This window comes from Brachyistius frenatus, unplaced genomic scaffold, assembly GCF_029030835.1.
Source record: "Brachyistius frenatus isolate BFR_SWC_R1_liver_20210118 unplaced genomic scaffold, ASM2903083v1 Contig_1, whole genome shotgun sequence".
NCBI lineage: Eukaryota > Metazoa > Chordata > Actinopteri > Embiotocidae > Brachyistius > Brachyistius frenatus.
In genome coordinates this window covers 12,124,611-12,142,500 of record NW_027210600.1, presented here as the reverse complement: position 1 = coordinate 12,142,500, position 17,890 = coordinate 12,124,611, and the positions used below count along the sequence as shown (strand labels likewise).

General features: G+C 40.8%; 1 protein-coding gene across 3 annotated transcripts in view; it reads right to left on the bottom strand.

Moving 5' to 3' along the window:
• The window catches only part of sik2b (salt-inducible kinase 2b), a 51,680-nt gene that overhangs the window by 14,969 nt on the left and 18,821 nt on the right, over positions 1 to 17,890 (bottom strand). For all 3 annotated transcript variants that reach the window (XM_069690489.1, XM_069690498.1, XM_069690507.1), the window contains exons 4-7: positions 11,360 to 11,521; positions 4,561 to 4,685; positions 3,984 to 4,107; positions 1,070 to 1,296 (exon numbers count right to left, since the gene is read on the bottom strand). In XM_069690489.1, the coding sequence (XP_069546590.1) occupies positions 1,070 to 1,296; positions 3,984 to 4,107; positions 4,561 to 4,685; positions 11,360 to 11,521 (638 nt within the window). The remainder of the gene's footprint in view (positions 1 to 1,069; positions 1,297 to 3,983; positions 4,108 to 4,560; positions 4,686 to 11,359; positions 11,522 to 17,890) is intronic.

Sequence of the window (17,890 nt, the reverse complement as noted above, 5' to 3'; positions counted from 1 at the left end):
GGAAACATGAGCAAGTTGAATGAATAAAATAGGGGTTAAAGATGAAGGACAGAAAAGCAGCAGTATAACCGAGTTAAGATTTGCAGGTTTGAGAGATAGCGGAGCAAATCTGAGAACGAGCAGAGACTATTTGAGTGCGAGGGCAGGATTATGAGGGAGAGCACTACTCTACCTGAACACAAAAACATGTAAAATGAAACAAGAAATGCTATCAAATTTAAAGACTGTGCTCTGGAATAAAGATCAGCATATACCCAAATAAGCTTAAATGTTTCCTTTTCCTATAAGGGCTATATTAATGTTTGCACGCAATTATATTGTGATTGCTTTGCTGAATAATGGAAAATAACAATCATTAAATGCTATACAATTAATATAACATCTAAAATTTATATTTGAAAAACGTTTTTCAGAATCATCAATTCAACAATGCATTCATGTATATTACATACCTGTACATAAATGTGTGTGGTTATGTGTGAGACAAACAAATACATAGATACCTTGATAATAAATAACTCTCCTCTTTCAATATAGTGAATCATAGTTTTGTGAAGATTACTACATTTGCCATGTGACCTTGCCCAGCTGTAAAATATTGTCAATATAAACTGAGGAATTTTGAAGAGACTAAATTGCAGGAAAACACCAGAACTAATGGTGCAGATTCTTCTTTACAAAGAAAATGTATATATTTCATATTATATTTTAGATGTACTTGAAGTAAGATCTGCAACAGACAACTCAAACCCCATTGTAACCATGCTTCACCCAGGAAAATACTTTTCCATTAGGCAAGGCAGGCCCAACTGCCCAACGGCACCAACTTTTGGATGGCGTCCACAAAAATGAAGACACTAATTCCACATATTTGTTCTATTTCGATCTGTTTGTATGTTGTTCCATTGCAACGCTGGAAACTGAAATTCACCAAGCTGCATAGATGCACATAGCGAAATAATTCAGTTTGATGCCATTGTCCACTCTCACCGTTATCTCCCTCACAGTGTGAAGTCTTGACCTTCAAACCACTGTTGAATAAATAAACTCCTTCAAGCTCGGCTCTCACCTCTATAGTCTTGTGCTGGTCGATGCCAAGGCTGTGCATCAGGCGGAGGACCTGCTCACTGAATTCCCCTACCCCCGCCTCGCCCTCAGCAGAGAGAGGCTGTTGGTACAGGACAGGCCTCTGGACCGGAACATCCAGAGCCATCCACTTGTGCTCCTTAATCTGGGCCACCGACAGACGCTTTGACGGGTCCAGCACCAGCATTCTGCGGATCAGGTGCTCACAGTCTGCGTGGGGTGGAAAGAGACGGACATATTTTAGGTCACCACTTTTTAAAAAGGTAGAGGACATGGTTCGATAACATCGAGCAGCTATGATGAAACAATTACGCCACACAGCATCAACGCAAGCCCAAATGAATTGGGGGCAGAAATAACAGTTTGATCTTAAAGTCACCTAAATTCCCTTCTCAGCTTCTGAACAGCATGACGCTTCTCCTTCCTACTTCCCTCCCTAATGAGAGCTCCTCACCTCTAGTTAATGGTTAGATGAGTTTGACGTCAGACACAGCTGGATTCTTAACAGGATTACAGTTCCCCTGGCTACGCCGCTTTGGCCTGCCTGCACCCGTACTGTCTGCCCAGCATTCCTGCCCGCCACACAGCATCCTTACCAATTTACTGTGCTGCCATGGTCTTAAAGCGAAACAGGTGTGTTTTCAACAAATCAGCCCTGCAGTTGGTCATTAATTCCTTTGATCTTTAAAACTTTATTTGTAATGTTTTTTAAATGAATGATTTCTAGATGTTCTTCAAAAACCTAAAAACAAAAAACAATTCATGTGCTGTGTTTAGGTTACTAAAGATGCTCACTTTTGACTTTTGATGTTCACATTAAAATGTACTTATAATAATGTATTTTTTATTTTTTTATTTAGAAACTTTAGAGGCACAGCAAATAAACGTCTCAGGCATAAATTAAAATACTAAACTAGAAAATAGTTCACCGTCTTTCCTTATTAACTTGCACTAACAGTAAATATCCTGTTTTTGATCACAGAATTAGGAGTGAGACCTCTGTGTTTCACATCACAGAGTCCAAGGACCTCGCTGCCGACATTGCCTCCCTGTGGCACATTCTTCTCAGTTGCCCCGCTGATCTACTAACGCCTGCTTACATCACATTTTTCTACCTCGTGCCTGGTAGTCCAGCCAAATCCTTTTTTTACACCATGATGTACAGTATGTGCATAATGCATACTGTGTCCCCTTCACTACACTTTTACCTCATGCTGTGGCCTCTTAGCACCTTGTGCAGCTGCTAAGTTACGATCTGCACCAAATACAATCGCTACAATTTGTTTGACCCAGAAGTTACTCCGGCTCTGCTTGTTGCTGCAGCCGTGTACATGGCAACAGTTGAAGCGGAGCTTTTACTACCCAACAGGGGAGATTAGACTATGTAAAGGGGGTCAACGCTGCATAACCGTGTAGCTGGCTGGCTGATTGATTGACACTCTGTTCTTAGCCAGTACATTACACCACTATGACTTAACCACAGAAGCATCCCAGTTAACACTTTCAGTGCCCCAGTAGTGTACGGTTGCACCGAATCCCCCAACGAAGAGGAATAGTGCTGTGTTGCAAGAAGTTGAGGCTGACTTTAAGTTTATATCTATTATACTGATGTAAATCACTCCGTAATCAACAGCCTATAACCCATGCATTTAAAAGATAACCATCAAACATGGTTGTAAACATAACGACATGTATAAATGAAGTGTAACGCAAACTGCAATCTGGAATCTTGAAAGAAACACCCTATTTTGTCTCAGGTTGTGATTAGTGAGCTGTTTTGCTGCAACGCAAAAAAGAAGTAAATAAAATGCAACAAGCAGCAACATTAAGCTGCATGCAGCCTGTGTAATATCAACAGCAGAGGAGACAAACCACAACTTCTTCTGTAGTTAGTCACTAGGCATGGAGGAGACCGGATCATTCACAGTGCTCAGATGTTCTAATGAGAGTTTATTAGTGTGCGGTGCTGGGCTGTGCTGTGTACCAAAGTGTTGGCTGGTGAGAGCAACAGGAGGAAATAAGATGGACTGTTTCTGGATGAAGAAATCAGCACACTCTGTTCTCCTTGGTCGGGGAACAGGGGCTGGACTGGGGGGTGGGGAGGCGGGTTTGAGTGTCAGTCTGGCCACAGAGCTGACATTACACTTCTACATTCACCGTATGTCTTAATTGTTTCAAGGTCCAGAAGAGAGGGAGAGGGAAAGAAAATCTGGTTGACTCTCTCACCACACCTCCTGTGGAGAAGTTGCAGATGGGATACAGGGAAAGAGGACAAGAACCACAGACCGACAGGATGATGTCTGACAGAGTGTGAGTCAAACAGACACACAAACCAACAGACAGACTCTCCGCAGAGGGACAGACAGTCAAGCTGCTGGAGGGTTTCACTGGCTCTTCCCCTGGTTACATAAACAGCCCCAGCTCTGGATTTAATCTGCAGCCAGCAAGCTAGCACAGCCGCTAACAGCAGGGCTGCTTGGAGACAGTAAGCCAACCTGACTCGGTCTGCAACCTGCATGCATGCACATACACACTGTCACATACACACACATTACAGAGGACAATGACAGAGAGCCTTAAACTACATCCCCTTCAAATGAGCGTAATGCTCTGTCGCTAATGAAATGACCGCCTGACTGGTTGGAGCTACAAGAGAGTCTGCCAGTCAACATTCAGCCGTATGGTGACTCAAATAGGAAAGCGTGATCTATTCGTCTATGCGTCAGTGTTCCTTACAGGAAGTTTCATGCCATTTCTTTTTCTCGGTTTGACTTGCGTAGTGGAATAAAAATGACCGGAAGGTGTCTCACAAATTCACTGCATGTGGGAGCATTTACAGGAATACGAGATACTGAGGTGTCTCTTAGTATGTGTTTCATGAGCTCCTCTCTTCTTACCTTCAGTCATGAAGTAGGGGATGCGAAACCTTCCCTCTAGGACTCTCTGTCGGAGCACAGGCAGAGTGGGCCCATCAAAGGGCAACGCTCCACACACCAGCACATAAAGCACCACCCCCATACTCTAGAAACATCGAGAGATGCAGAGAACAAGGTCAGGGCAGGAACTAGGAACAGTCAGTAGATCATCAATTACAGATATCAACATGTAAATAATTATTATAATTTGCAGTGACACACATATGCACCTGCGTATGCAATGGCACATACCCAGGTTTACAAGCAAAAATATGGGAAATGATTACACACAGGAAGTTATGAACTGCGGTTGGGAAATTACACTCCACCACAGAACGTTTTAACTGGAACCAAACCTGCTGACATGAAATTCAAACTTGCTTCCATTGTTATATTTAGATTACGTTTTCGGAAGTGAATTACATCAGCTGATTTCATTTAGCTCTCTAAAGCAAATGGTGCTCAAAAGTGCACAACAAAGGATGACATGAATTTAAATCCATGTAACTATGTAATTTTGATGAACTATTTGTCTTCTTTACGCAATCAGTCATTTTACCCAGATGTCAAGCTGTGGGCCCTCATACTGTTGTCCCTCAAAGACCTCTGGAGCAGCGTAGGGCGGGCTCCCGCACCATGTGGCCAGAGGCTCCCCAGGCTGGAAGAAGTTCCCGAAACCAAAATCTACAGGGGGCGAAACATCAGGGGTGAGTAGGTTAAAGATAATGTCAAACACTGAAGTTTGTAAAAACTGTCTGTAAAAAGCCCATAATCCCTGTGAAAAAGTAAAGATGTTACTCTGTGAAGATCTACAGTGTAGCTGCAATGACTGACAACTCGGGTGGTTCAGCTGCACACAGATAAAGTCTAGAACAATGGTGGGTAATGCATTGTGATGGAGAGTGTCTTCATGCAGGTTATGCATTATGTAATACGTGATCCACATATTTGTACATTGAGGAAAGGGCCCTCTGTATGAGGTAACGTGCCCTGGAGACTGACATGAGGTCATCAGCGCTGTGCTCTGATTGGCTGTCTGTAGAGTGACTGAAAATTAGATCGTAACCCTCAGAGGAGAAAGATGGAGAATTTTGTAACTTGCACCTACAAAAATACACACAAAACGTTGAGAAGTGCACGAATACCTTTCATTAAAATCCAACTTAAAAGCTGCAGTAAAATCTGCCAAATCACACTGAGCCAATGTGCATGCCTGCAATCACTCAGCCAACCCCCTATTTTTTTTATTTTTTATTTTTTTTTATATAAGTTCGTATCCCTTCCACACATGTTCCCTCCTTTCTCATACCATCTCCCTTGTTCTCAAATCTTCTTCAGTAGACTTTGTCTACTCTTGTTTGGTTTTCACAAGACTTGCTGCTCATGCAGGAATGAAAAATAGTCTCTTAGACTGATGGTTTTCTCTTCATTGTAAATGCAATCTCTTCAATTTGTGATGAGCACTGGTAGTTAGTTTTAATATGAATGATTTTGTTTATAAATGAACTGTCGCTATTTTTTTTTTTTCAAACAAACAAACAAACAAAAACAAAACAACAACCTGACAATAGATTAGTTAGCTGGTTATCAATGGGATGGTGTCATGGGACCTGAGAGCTACAGGAACAGACAATCAGCCGGCTCACTTCACCCTCCACCCCCACTGCCTTTTCCATAATTTGAAACAGTTACATAAACAGAATTTTTTTGTATTGCAAAACAAATAAATAACAGATATAAAAAAAAAAAAAAAAATCTGGCTTACATAATGGGGCTGGAGGTAATGTGGGTTCACACACACACACACACACACACACACACACACACACACACACACACACACACACACACACACACACACACACACACACACACACACACACACACACACACACGTGTAAAAGACTACTAGACAGATTGTGTCTCCTTTTCTTTTTCTTAGCTTTATTCCTATTGTAAGGTCTCAACCTTATGTAACGTAGGACTTATCTTGTCATTTCACACTTTAATAAAACTGAATTCTTAAATATGATCATTTGCAATTGAAATAATCAACAACACACTGTCCGTCTAATTCCAACAGACCACTAACACACAACATCTCCTATTGTGTTATTTTAGTATATTTTAGTTATTAGTTACAAATGTGACCATTGATGACTTTTATTTTTTTTAGGTACGCCTAGTAAATGCTACATGATGATGCAATCAATTACAACAGCCTGCATTTATTCAGGTTATGATCTTCAGTTTTAGTTTAAACCATTTCACAAAGATGTTTATTCAACTTTATGATCATTCTGTACACTTTACTGTGGTGAGTTAAACTGAGCTGCGTTATATAAGGGAGGTAGTTCCATTATTTAGCCTCCCATTATTGACATGAATGAGGTGGACCAAATTAACTGTAACTAATAAACTGGCAACTTAAAAATATTAAAAAGAGAAAAGCAGCAGATCCTCACAAGCTGGCAGCGCCATTGATATATGATTTAAAATATTAGGGCCTTTTGCGTTTTGTCTATCCGCGAACAAATTGTTTTGGCTCTAAAATTTAGACCCTGCGGGTGTCTGGAGGTCTAACAATTGAACCATATGCTGTGATCACAATGGTTATTTCTTGGCAGCGACCTTTGCTGCATGCCATTGCCAATCCCTCTCTCCCCACAACTGTCCACTTTCAAACAAAGGAAAAATGCTCAAAAAAACACTTTAAAAAGATGGATGATGATGATGATGATGATGACCGCAGGCTGTTCTGATTGCACACATAAGAAAAAGGTGCAGGAGATTATAGTTTCTAATACACGTAGGAGTCAGGGTTACAGAGATTAGCACAGTGCAAACTCCACCTGAAAAGGAGATAGCAGATTTAACGGTGTGCACGAGTGCATGTCGTCAAACTGTTTAATTACTGCAATGCAGGTGGCAGCAGGTGTGGCTGAAAAAAAAAAAAAAAAAAAAAAAGTGGAGAGTAAAGCAGTGTGACACAGTCGGTTTATTACAAGTATGTTTACTGTCTGATGGCGCTGTGAAGGTGAGATGTGAGATGCAGGCAGAGCCGAGCCGAGCGGTGCAGTTGGTTTATCGTCAGAAGCTGTGACCCATTTCATGGAGCTGAATGCTGAGCAGACTGGTTGACGTCAAACACTCCAGCACGCTGCAGGCTACGAACGGCAGTCACAGCTCAACAGGAGGGGCGGGGTGGGCGTGCGTCGCGCACAACAGTATTAGCATAATATTAGCTTTTACATGTCACACTGGAACACTCTCTAACGGTTTATAACACCGTGTGTGTGTGTGTGTGTGTGTGTGTGTATGCATTTGTGTGTATGACTGATATCATGCAGCTGTAAGAGGACGGCCTTCAGCAGTCATTTGTAATTACAAGCTATGCATATTAATATAGTTATGGCTGCAGCTGAGGCCGCACTGCTTCGGATTCATCCTTCCTTTCTCCCTTTGTGTTCTCCTCTCCTCACATTTGCATTCACCTACAAACTCTTTCTTTCTCCTCAGGTTCCCAAAACTTCAGCCTCTTTTACTCTTTTGAAAGAGTTGACTTAATTAAAAGCTACCGAGTAACACGTGAAGAAGAAGAAATAACAAACGCTTCCTCTTGCAAATGAAAAGTTAAATTATAAGAAATAAAAAGCAGATTTAGTGCACTTATGGGTTTTGCTGATACAACCTTACTTGGTCCGACTGGTAACATGTGCTGGCTAATATTAGAAAACTTTAGATAGATATTGTAGAGCCTGTAGAAACGGATGTTACTGAGTCATTTTGCTGACATGACGATTCTCCTCTATTTTTATAGCTTTTTGTGCCAAAGTTCAATCATTTGCTGCATGGTTTTTGTGCTCTCCTAACTGTTGAAGGGAGGACTCAGTTATCATACACCTCTGAGCAACAATCAGGATTTAACCACAGTTGGAAGGTTGTTTCATCGCTGCCAATCAAATCTGATCATCATCATCACACCGCAGTCCTGAAGATGCAGATTAGCCCTCATAATTTTTCATTGTTTAACTCAAATGCCTAAGCAGGGCGTTTTACTTATTTTAAATTGCCATTGTTACTTTTTTTTTTTTTTTTTTAAATCTTGAATATTAGAGACAATTCAAAAACTTGAAAACAACCATAGGGGTTTCCATTTGTTTGGATTGCTGCAGAATCCATTGTGTGTACAAAAAGCAATAAGAGTATCTTCAACATGTCCCTGATCTGGAGATTGTTTGAAATGTCTACACTGTTTAATTGACCAAAGCAACCTTTAGGATTTGGTTTACTTCCAGTGACATCACTTTTTGGATGGTTTCAAATTTGAAAAATTCATATAATGAGGCTATAAACACCCTTTTGTAACACTTTAGTGATATGAGACAATGTATGAGATGGTGGTTTTTTATTTGTTAAAATGGATCTCTGATACCATTTTTGTTTTGTATTTTTATACATGTAATATCAACACAATCCAAAACACAATATATACAGTATATTTCCTACTGCTACGGTGGCAGGGCCTCCTCTTCTTCTTTGATCCAGCTACTCGCTTTTGTTTGTGGTATTCCTCCTTCTCCTCCTCTCTTTCCATCCCCTTCAATCTGTCAACTCAAAACCTAAAAGAGGGCTGTTTGAAGTGAAAACATTAAGGGCACTCCCCGCTGCTACCGTTCTACTCTCCTCTGCAGCCACCATGAGCATGACCTTTCTTTGACTGACCGCCGATTAAGCTTCACACAGACTGAACAGAGGTGGCCTTTAGAGAACGGGGAGGCACCACTGGACTGCAGGTACTGTAAAACCCTGAAGCATGGGCACCATGTCTGGACGTGCATATTCAGACTACTGATGATACGATTAGTTGAGAAACAGAAAACGAATTGATAATTTTGATAAAAGTGCTAAAGTCATCCATCAAGCAAGAACACAAAACCTCCCTGGTGCAAGGTCTCCAAAAAAAAAAAAAAAAAAAAAAAAAGGGATGTGTGAGGTTTTTTTTACCTGCATCATATCATTACTAACTGAGCATTTGGATTAGACGAGCGATCGGACTTTGGACTGTATTCCCGCAAAGCTGAATTAGAAAGTAGACCAGCAGCCTGGGGGCTGAGGATCACCACGCGACACTTCACATCGTTTGTTCTTTTTCTTTTTTTAAATTCTGTACATAAGTATGTTTTAAATTAAAATGATTCAGCATTACTACCTAATCTTGCAGTGCCTGAACTAATAATTATTAGAAATGTTATTTGTATTACACCATTTATACTTACTCTGCAGCTTTAAATTGAATGTGGTTCACATCCAATGGTACAAATAAATAAAAGCTTCATTTTAACAAATAAATTAAAAAGGTGGGAAACAACTAATTAAAAGTGAGTTTCGGGATGTTTCTTAAAGGAATTAAAGAATTTTTTTTTTTTTAAACTAGTCTTAAGACCTATTGATTTAGTATTTATTGTACCTACGCAGTTCATTTGACAAACAAAAAAACAAAACAAGTGCCTTTAATAGATACAGAATAAGTACACAATGTACAGTGTGAGAGAAAAGAGGATGTGGGCATTTCTGCCTCATCTCTTTAGTGAGTTAAGCTAGCCCTGCTGTTTGGAAAAAACTAGCAATCTGAAGATGTTTCCTTTGGGCTCTGAAAAATGGACTATTTATACTATCCTGATAATGCAGGAAGACCACTGCTCCACCCAGCTGAATCTTTGCAAAGATGTTGGAACCATAAATGAGCACAAACTAGGTACAAGGTATAGCTGCAGACTTTAATTGTGTAATTTAAGTGATGCAAGTGTGCAGATTCTCTTCTACCTAGTTTAAACTATTTTGCTTGACATTTTAGAGGACAAAAATACTTTGTACGTTTCAAGTTGTGGAGTAAGTTGATCCCCAACCAATTTTCATTTCACATCTGAAGATATTAAGTAGATTAATTAACAATGAGAATAATCATTAATTGCAGCTCTGGATGCAGATTAACAGAGTATAGGCACACATCTTTCCCCATGACTGAATGAATGGCCGATATAAACTGACATTAATGGTCCTCACCCAGTGCAGTAAAGAAGCGGAGTGAAACGAGACACTCTCATGTACAGTACAAATGTAACATGTTTACTTCCCCAAACTTTGTGTACCTATCTCGGCAGAGCATGCAGTAGGTAAGAGAAGAACAAAATGTACTTTGCTGCTGATGTCCTCTCCAGAGACATTTTCTGTAATCACAAGCAAGGTAATGTTCTGTTCATTGTTTCCCTGCTTCAAATCTAATCTGCTGTGGGGACAATCGGCTGTGAGTCAGACATGTTTGCGAAAATTACTGCTGGGATAATAACATATCTCATTTATCATCTTGGAGCCTTCTGAGAAACAGTGGACACTTATATACTTTACTTTTACAAATGAAAGTCACAGATTATTAACCGTAATTTGTTTTCCGGTTCACTGGGGTGCTTGCTGGAAAGCTCAGTAAACAATGATTTCACCCAACTATTTGAGGTCTATGATGTGATGTCCTTTGAGAACAAGATGCCATTATCTCTGCAGCACACATTCATGCACAGGGTGTCTGGTATTCTTCCACACCTGTATTTTTAGCTGGCTTCATGTGATCACTTCACCTTAGATGGGTTTCAGTATCAGCTCTGAATAAAGCCGAAGATAAACCTCTGCCTCTTTCGGAGCATTGTCACAGCTGGCCACACGTGGCCCCCTGCTCTGCACGCTCCTTATCATTCTTCCTTCATCCTCTTAGCCGCTACTCTGTCTCCAAAGTAGCCGATTCACTTCACCACCTCCTCTCCTCCTCCTCCTCATAAAAACCCAAACTTGCCCCGCCTACTACCAAAGCATCCCCTCCTGTGGGACACAGCAGTAGGGTGACATTCTCACTCGCTAGCTCTAAATGCCAGTTGCCTAATGATCACACTTTGATGCTTGTAGTACAGACCCCCAGCTTAGTCTCAAATCTCTGCCTCTGGGTCTGTTCCTCTTTTTATCCTCCATTGTTAATGTTTCCCCCTCAATTAAAGCTGGGGCTCTCCGGGGACAGATGTTTGAGCTCCTCTAATCATTAGTTTTGAAAAGGTAGGACAAGGCTTTGGATTCATGCTGAGATTTTAAGATTTCTGTCTTGGCATCTTTTAGCCAACAGCTATTTCGCAAACAACCTCCGACCACTTCTCAACACTGTGCCAATGGCCTGGGCAGGCAGTTAAGACATTTCTGAACTACACGCGAGCTGAGATCATGGCAGGCAATAGATCAAAAACTCCCATGCAAGCACCTGTGTTTCTCATCCATCAGCGAGTCACTGGATCCCTCTGCACATGTGTTTATAGTACCTGCAATCTTGATGTTCATATGGCCATCCAGCAGCAGGTTCTCTGCCTTCAGGTCTCTGTGGACGATGTTTCGATTGTGACAGTACTCGACCGCTGACAGGATCTGCCAGAACTTCCTCCTCGCCTCGAGCTCACTGAGACGGCCGTGCTTTGCCAGATAGTCTGCATCAAAAGAGACAGACATTGGAAAGAGGTGGCATGTCATGTTAGAGCTACATGCAGATAATATTTTACAATGATTGCATAACATGATTCTACATGCCTGTCAAACGCAGTATAAGGTATCAGCGCACAGTGGAAAAGAATGTATTGGAGCACATTTTTCATTCCACTCAGCGTTAGTGGTTGCGTTGAAAGGATAATTTACTTTTGATGAGGTGCAGGCCTGGTGCCAGTAGTAGTTTACAGCTGCTCTACATTACAGCATGCATTATAAACTGTTTCAGCGCAAGATGTACGATGTCATTTTTCTTTGGAAACCCCTGATCTAACCCTGTGTGTGTGTGTGTGTGTGTGTGTGTATGTGTGTGCGTGTGTGTGCGTGCATGCGCGTGTGTAGGCAATGGCTGATGGTGGAGAAAGCGATGTGTTTGTCAAAGCCACAGCCGGAACGGAGGGAAAGCGATTTCCGAGAACTGGTCTTCTGCTACATGCTGTAATGTCTATATTAAAATATATTGGCTTAACATGTGAGCCCGTTGGTTTGTATAAGGATGCAGAGTGTGTCACTGGGATTACAGCATACACACAAACACATTTGACAATCAGCAAATCAAAGAATAAATGAAGATACAGATGTAAATATGAGGCTGAGTTCTTATCCAGTGAGTAACAGCAACATTAGATTAATCTGTTTATCTGCGGAGCACAGTGTGCACAGAGCAGTAAGACCGATCGAGTTTGTGGTTGTTTAGAAAGACACACGGAACCAAAGTGTACGCCGCCTGTGGGGGGGGGGGGGCACAGTTGTAAATCTTACTGTCTTCTTTTTCTAAGCATCCAGATCGCTGACCTTTTTCTCACTGTCTGCTATCACGCCGCTCTCATTGTTTTTCTAACCTTTCACACTTAGCGTTCACTACTTTTTTACAAAGTTGGCTCGACATACTGGTTTACAAGATGCAGGATTTTCTGCAGCCCCATGAACTTTGAAAAGTGTGGCGTTTGTCGCTGTCGGCAGGGTTCCTCTTCACACCTCTCTGTCCAGATAGCTCGCTAGCTCTTCAATTCACACTCGGTGGTAAACAAGATAGGACACCCTGCGTTGGCTTTCCTTCCAGCTGGCATGGACACAGACCACCGACCAAACCCGACAACAAAGCACAACAGCCACAACAAACCCCACCAAATAAACATCATATATGAGCAAACAGAGAATTTAAAAAAAATTATCTGAAGACACTGAAGGTCAATTGTACAAAAGAACATTTTTGTATTCACAAAGCATACAAAGATTGTTTAGTAAAAACAACTAAAGGCCCGAAGCTGTTCAATTAAACTTAAGGGATATGATGCCTTTTCATTATCAGCGATGTGGTTGATAAATAGCTAACATCAGACAGTCTGAGAAAACTTGATTAGACAGTAGCTGGCAAATTCCATAGAGGAGGCCCTTCAGAGACCAGGGCAGCTTTCAAGCAACATTGCTAATCAAAAAACACACTGGGGAGGGGAATGTGTCAATGAGGTCCAAGTATGCACCTGTGAGAAGAACTGGACTCTAATTTCTCAATATTTGCTCACGTTGCTACAACCGTTCGTATCGCTTCATCTAGCTCTACCGCCGCTATTATCGAAACAACATTTAGAGACGAACACTTGAACATCTTTGCACATAGTAACCCTCACTGGTCGCCTTTCAGAGTGGCTGAGCAAACCTTTATGCAAACTGGGTTTCCAGACTATAATCACAGCGGAGACTGAAGCAGTTAGTAATAGTCAGGCAGAGCCGGGCTATAAAAGAGACACACGTTTTACGAACTTACGAACTTTACGAGCATTGTTCAACCACGCAGTCAGACCCAAACTGACCCAAAGGGTTTCTCTGTAACATCACAAACAGAGGGCAGCTATGAAAATCACAGAAATAACGGCTCACACTTTCAGACAATCTTTGCTTTATTGAATTCATGGTGTTGAACATTAACAATGACCCAAGTTGATTTGTGAGGGGGGGGGGGAGCTTCAGAGAGTAGTCACGCATCCTTTCTGGCATCTGACTAACACTGTGTGAAGTCGGGGTGTGTGTTGGAAAGAACAAAACTTGTTGGTAGCATCCCTTCATATTCTGACACTGGAAAGGAGCGGAGGTTTCTGTAGCTTAGCCATACATTAATCACTTAGTGAAAAAATAAAAATAAAATAATTCCGTAACTCTCACACAGACATTGACATACAACACAGTTTTTCTTTTATGTGCTACAATATCCATGCTGTTTGAGGGCAAGATCAGGAAGTTTTGAGTATATAATGAGACATCTATGGCTGTAACTGAAGATTATTTTCATTATCAGTACTTTTTTGTTCCAAAAAGCACAAAAAAACCCCATTTCAGTTAATAGCTTGATTAACCGACTTCTGTTTCGAGCTGTGAAAACAATCCTGCTCGACTGTTTTGAGACTTAAAACACAAAAATTCCCTACAATGCAAATGGCCAACACCACAACTTATCTTATGTATAACTCTGTATAAACAGCAGCACTGTGTTGCAACTGGTTGTTTCCCAATAGCACTTGAACAAGCCATTACTGTTTGAGTAATCAACACACACACACGCACACATGCACAATGTGGTATGTTGCCCTAGTGAAATGATGAGTAATCTTCAGATACAATGATGGTGAGGGTAAGGACCTCAGCACAGTGAGGCATGCAGCGCTGCATTCTGGGAAAGCGCAGTGAACAAGTATGAATCATCGGGGTATTAGGGAACAGCTCAACAACCACTGTGTTCCACTTCTGCCGAGAGCTGGGTGAGGAGCTAAGTCTCTTAACAGCTGCTCAGGTTCGGAGGGGACAAACATCATGGGTACAAACTGCCTTGTTGGCTAGACCTCTGGCTGGACATCAGATAACACCAGGGGGAAGGCATGGGGGTTGTGTGTGTGTGTGTGTGTGTGTGTGCGTGTGTGTATGTATATATATATATGTCAATGTGTGTGTTGCACATGTAGAGGACAAGGGGCAAACACACACAGTCAGACGCGCTCTGTTTCCACATTGATAACTGATACCCAAATCCCTAAATACAGCCACCTCATTAAAGTCACATCCATGTGCACGTTAATAGATGTTAGTACTGATTTAATTCCGGTGCCCTAAGGGGTTAAAGTGGATGGGAGCCAGCTGGAGCGGAGCTCTGCCCTTTCATCCAAGTTATAACCTGCCAAAGATCAGCTGCAGCTACTGCTTGTGACAGTTAACTCGTCTTCCATTAGATACTTACAACCCATTTAGGAGCACCTCAAATAAAAAATAAAAAAACCTGCTGTTTTGTTGAAATAATCAAAACAAAGCAAACACCTGTATGTCCCACCCACTTAACGCACCCCTTCTATTCAAACTCACCGGTTATTTATTCACATCTCTTATCAGGGCATATGTTTTTTTTTTTTAAATAGTTAAGGCAGGATTACTGAACTTGATTGAACATTAAATCAGCTGGAACTAAATCTGCCACTATTGAGGATAATCCAATAACGATCTGAATATCTTTTGTTAAAATGCCAAACATTTAACTTACCTTTTGAATACGAGGATTTGCTGGTTTCTTCTGCATTATATTGTATGATATTAAACTTAATACATTTTGGTTTTGGACCATTGGTCACATTTAACTAACAATTTCAATGTCATATTGAGGTCTGGGAAATTTTATGTTTTATAGAAAATCTATGAATTTAGAAAATAAATAAATAAATATTGAAAAGGGGATAAGGATTAATTATACTGGATTACACACATTTCTTAAAGTTTCTACAGGAATGTACAGCTTGCAATGTCTCCTGTGGTTCATACTAGGTATTATTTACAGTTGTCACCATGTGACCTGTGTGATTCACCCTGTGAGATGAGTTAAGATTATTTTGTCATGCAGGCCTTGACATATAAATAACCCTTGAAATAAATTCAAATCCCAGCATCTTGCAGTTTTACTGGAGGGACATTATTGTCAGTGCAAGGCCAAGCAGGAGTTTTTTTTTTTTTTTTAATCAAAAATGATTTTACAGCACAAATATAGAATACTATACTAAGACTATAAGGGTATGTGAGCAGTATGATCTTCTCATCATGTATTTTGGGTGCGAGTAAAGTGACGTCAGGACCTTAGGATCATTGTCCCCTTGACTAGTGTTACTTTCATAAAATGTGCCATTTAATATAAACACTTAATTCAAGTTCTGACACTTGAAGATGTTTGACATAAAAGATCATGTGGATCACATCATGTTTTTTAGCTTATTAACTGGATAATTAATGCCTGTGCAACAGATGAATTCTCATTTATGTTTTACATGGTGAGCTGAATATACTCCTGTAAAATGGTTGTTAAGACCGTAATAAAGAATTAAATGTTATTTTATTATGGAAATGTGATGATGGCAATAACTCAGTATCAGTCCCACAGGATAATACATAGGCTATGTGAAATTCAGACATCTAAAAGATAAGACATTATTTATACATGTTCGATTTATTTATAACTAGAACCTACACTGTTTCCAAATGTCTGCAAACAATACAATGAAGGCAAGAGCAAATTACCACAGCTCAAATGTAGAAAAACTTGTCAGGTTGATTATGGCACAACATTTTTTCCTCTTGCGGGTGGATGAATGGAAGCTACGACACAAGATGCTGCCTGGCACTCAGCTGAAAACACTTTTTATGAAATTCAAAAGGAGGTAATCTGCTCATCCGAACCCAGCACAAAAAGGTAGATATTAGCTTTATATATCAGAATTAAGTGATGGTTAAATGAATGCAGAGGGATAATGCTGTGATTTTGTCTGTGCATATAATTACTGCTGTTGTATAAAGGTGTTGGGCAGGTCTGTGAGCCCCAAGCCTCATTTGATGACACCTAATGTCAAGTGAGAACACTGAACAGAAGTTCCAGTCTTGTATAGTCTATAAATGGGCCTTTGTCCTCGTAATGTATTTAGTGTATTGTGTACAAGGGACATTTGCGCCAATCATGTGGCTTCAGTACCATTAGTTGACTCCACAGCAGCATGTAAGACGACCTCTCAAACTCCATCACTGCAATAGATCTTTGCTGCTAGAGATACGACATAGTAAACATCCAGATTTCAGGTTTAATATCATAATAAGATCTATCGACTTTAAGGATTCTTATACGAGGGGCAATCAAGACGTTCAGAGACGGTTCCTGTTGTTGGTGAATGGGGCTCGGCACCGTGGCGTGGACTGAGCAGAGGGAAGCAACAACCTTCATGAGTATTCCAGGTTACATCACTTGATCAACATCAGCACCTAGTTACACAAAATTTTGTGAGCATTTGTGGTGTCTCCATGGACCCGAAACTTGAGCAGAGATCGCACATCACATTTTGTGTCAAATGTTTTCACCTGGCTAATTGCCTCATTGCTATATATATTTTCTATAGCATGCCAATGTTTGGCGTTACTGATATTTTTGAGTTTGATATCAAATTTGATGCACACTCTCTGCAAGTCTATGGGGACATCACAAATGCAACCGGGCCAGTGGTCACAAAAACGTGAAGATCTCAGGTGCTGTTGCTGATCAGGTGATGTAACATGGAATAGTTACAAAGCTAAAGGTTTCCCCCTAATCAGTGCACAACACAGTGCTGCACCCAGCTCGTGTGCAACAGGAGGAGTCGCAGAACTTTTTGATTGCCCCTTGTACATGTTCAGCATTAAGGGGTAATTAGTATATTTGGGACACTAGAGGCTTGATTTACTAAGATCTCAAATAACGGGTACTAAATTGCGTGTTCCTTCTAAAAGTTAGAAAATGTTTTTTGCACCCGTTTTGTGGGTGATTTACTTAAGAGTAATTGCTTCATTGAAATCAGGTGCAAATTGCTGTATTTAAATGAGGGGTTTGCCTGTTAAAGTGATTGCAGCAATGGAAAACAGAGCGACCGCAAAAGGAAAAATAAATCTCATCCCATTGAAATTAAGAAATATACATATAACAAAATTATTAGCATGAAAGTCAACACTGGGAAAAATAAAAAGGAGGAAAAAAAGTCTTAATAATAAAACGTCGGCAATAAAACAGGAGGGACGGTAGATGAGATCTTCTAACAAACACAGGTCAGCAGGTCCAGATCTCTGTGATGAGCAGGTGACTTTTCATTCAGTGCCTCGCGAGTGCTTGGGAGCCTTATGAAGCTACCTGTGAATTCTGCGGGACACATTCAGGACCTGTAACAGCTCACCTGAATAACGGGACTGGTGGGATATCCAAGCAGATACGCTGGAACGACCCAGAGGCAGGGAAATGCTGAGTCGTAAGAACATTGCTAGTATTACGT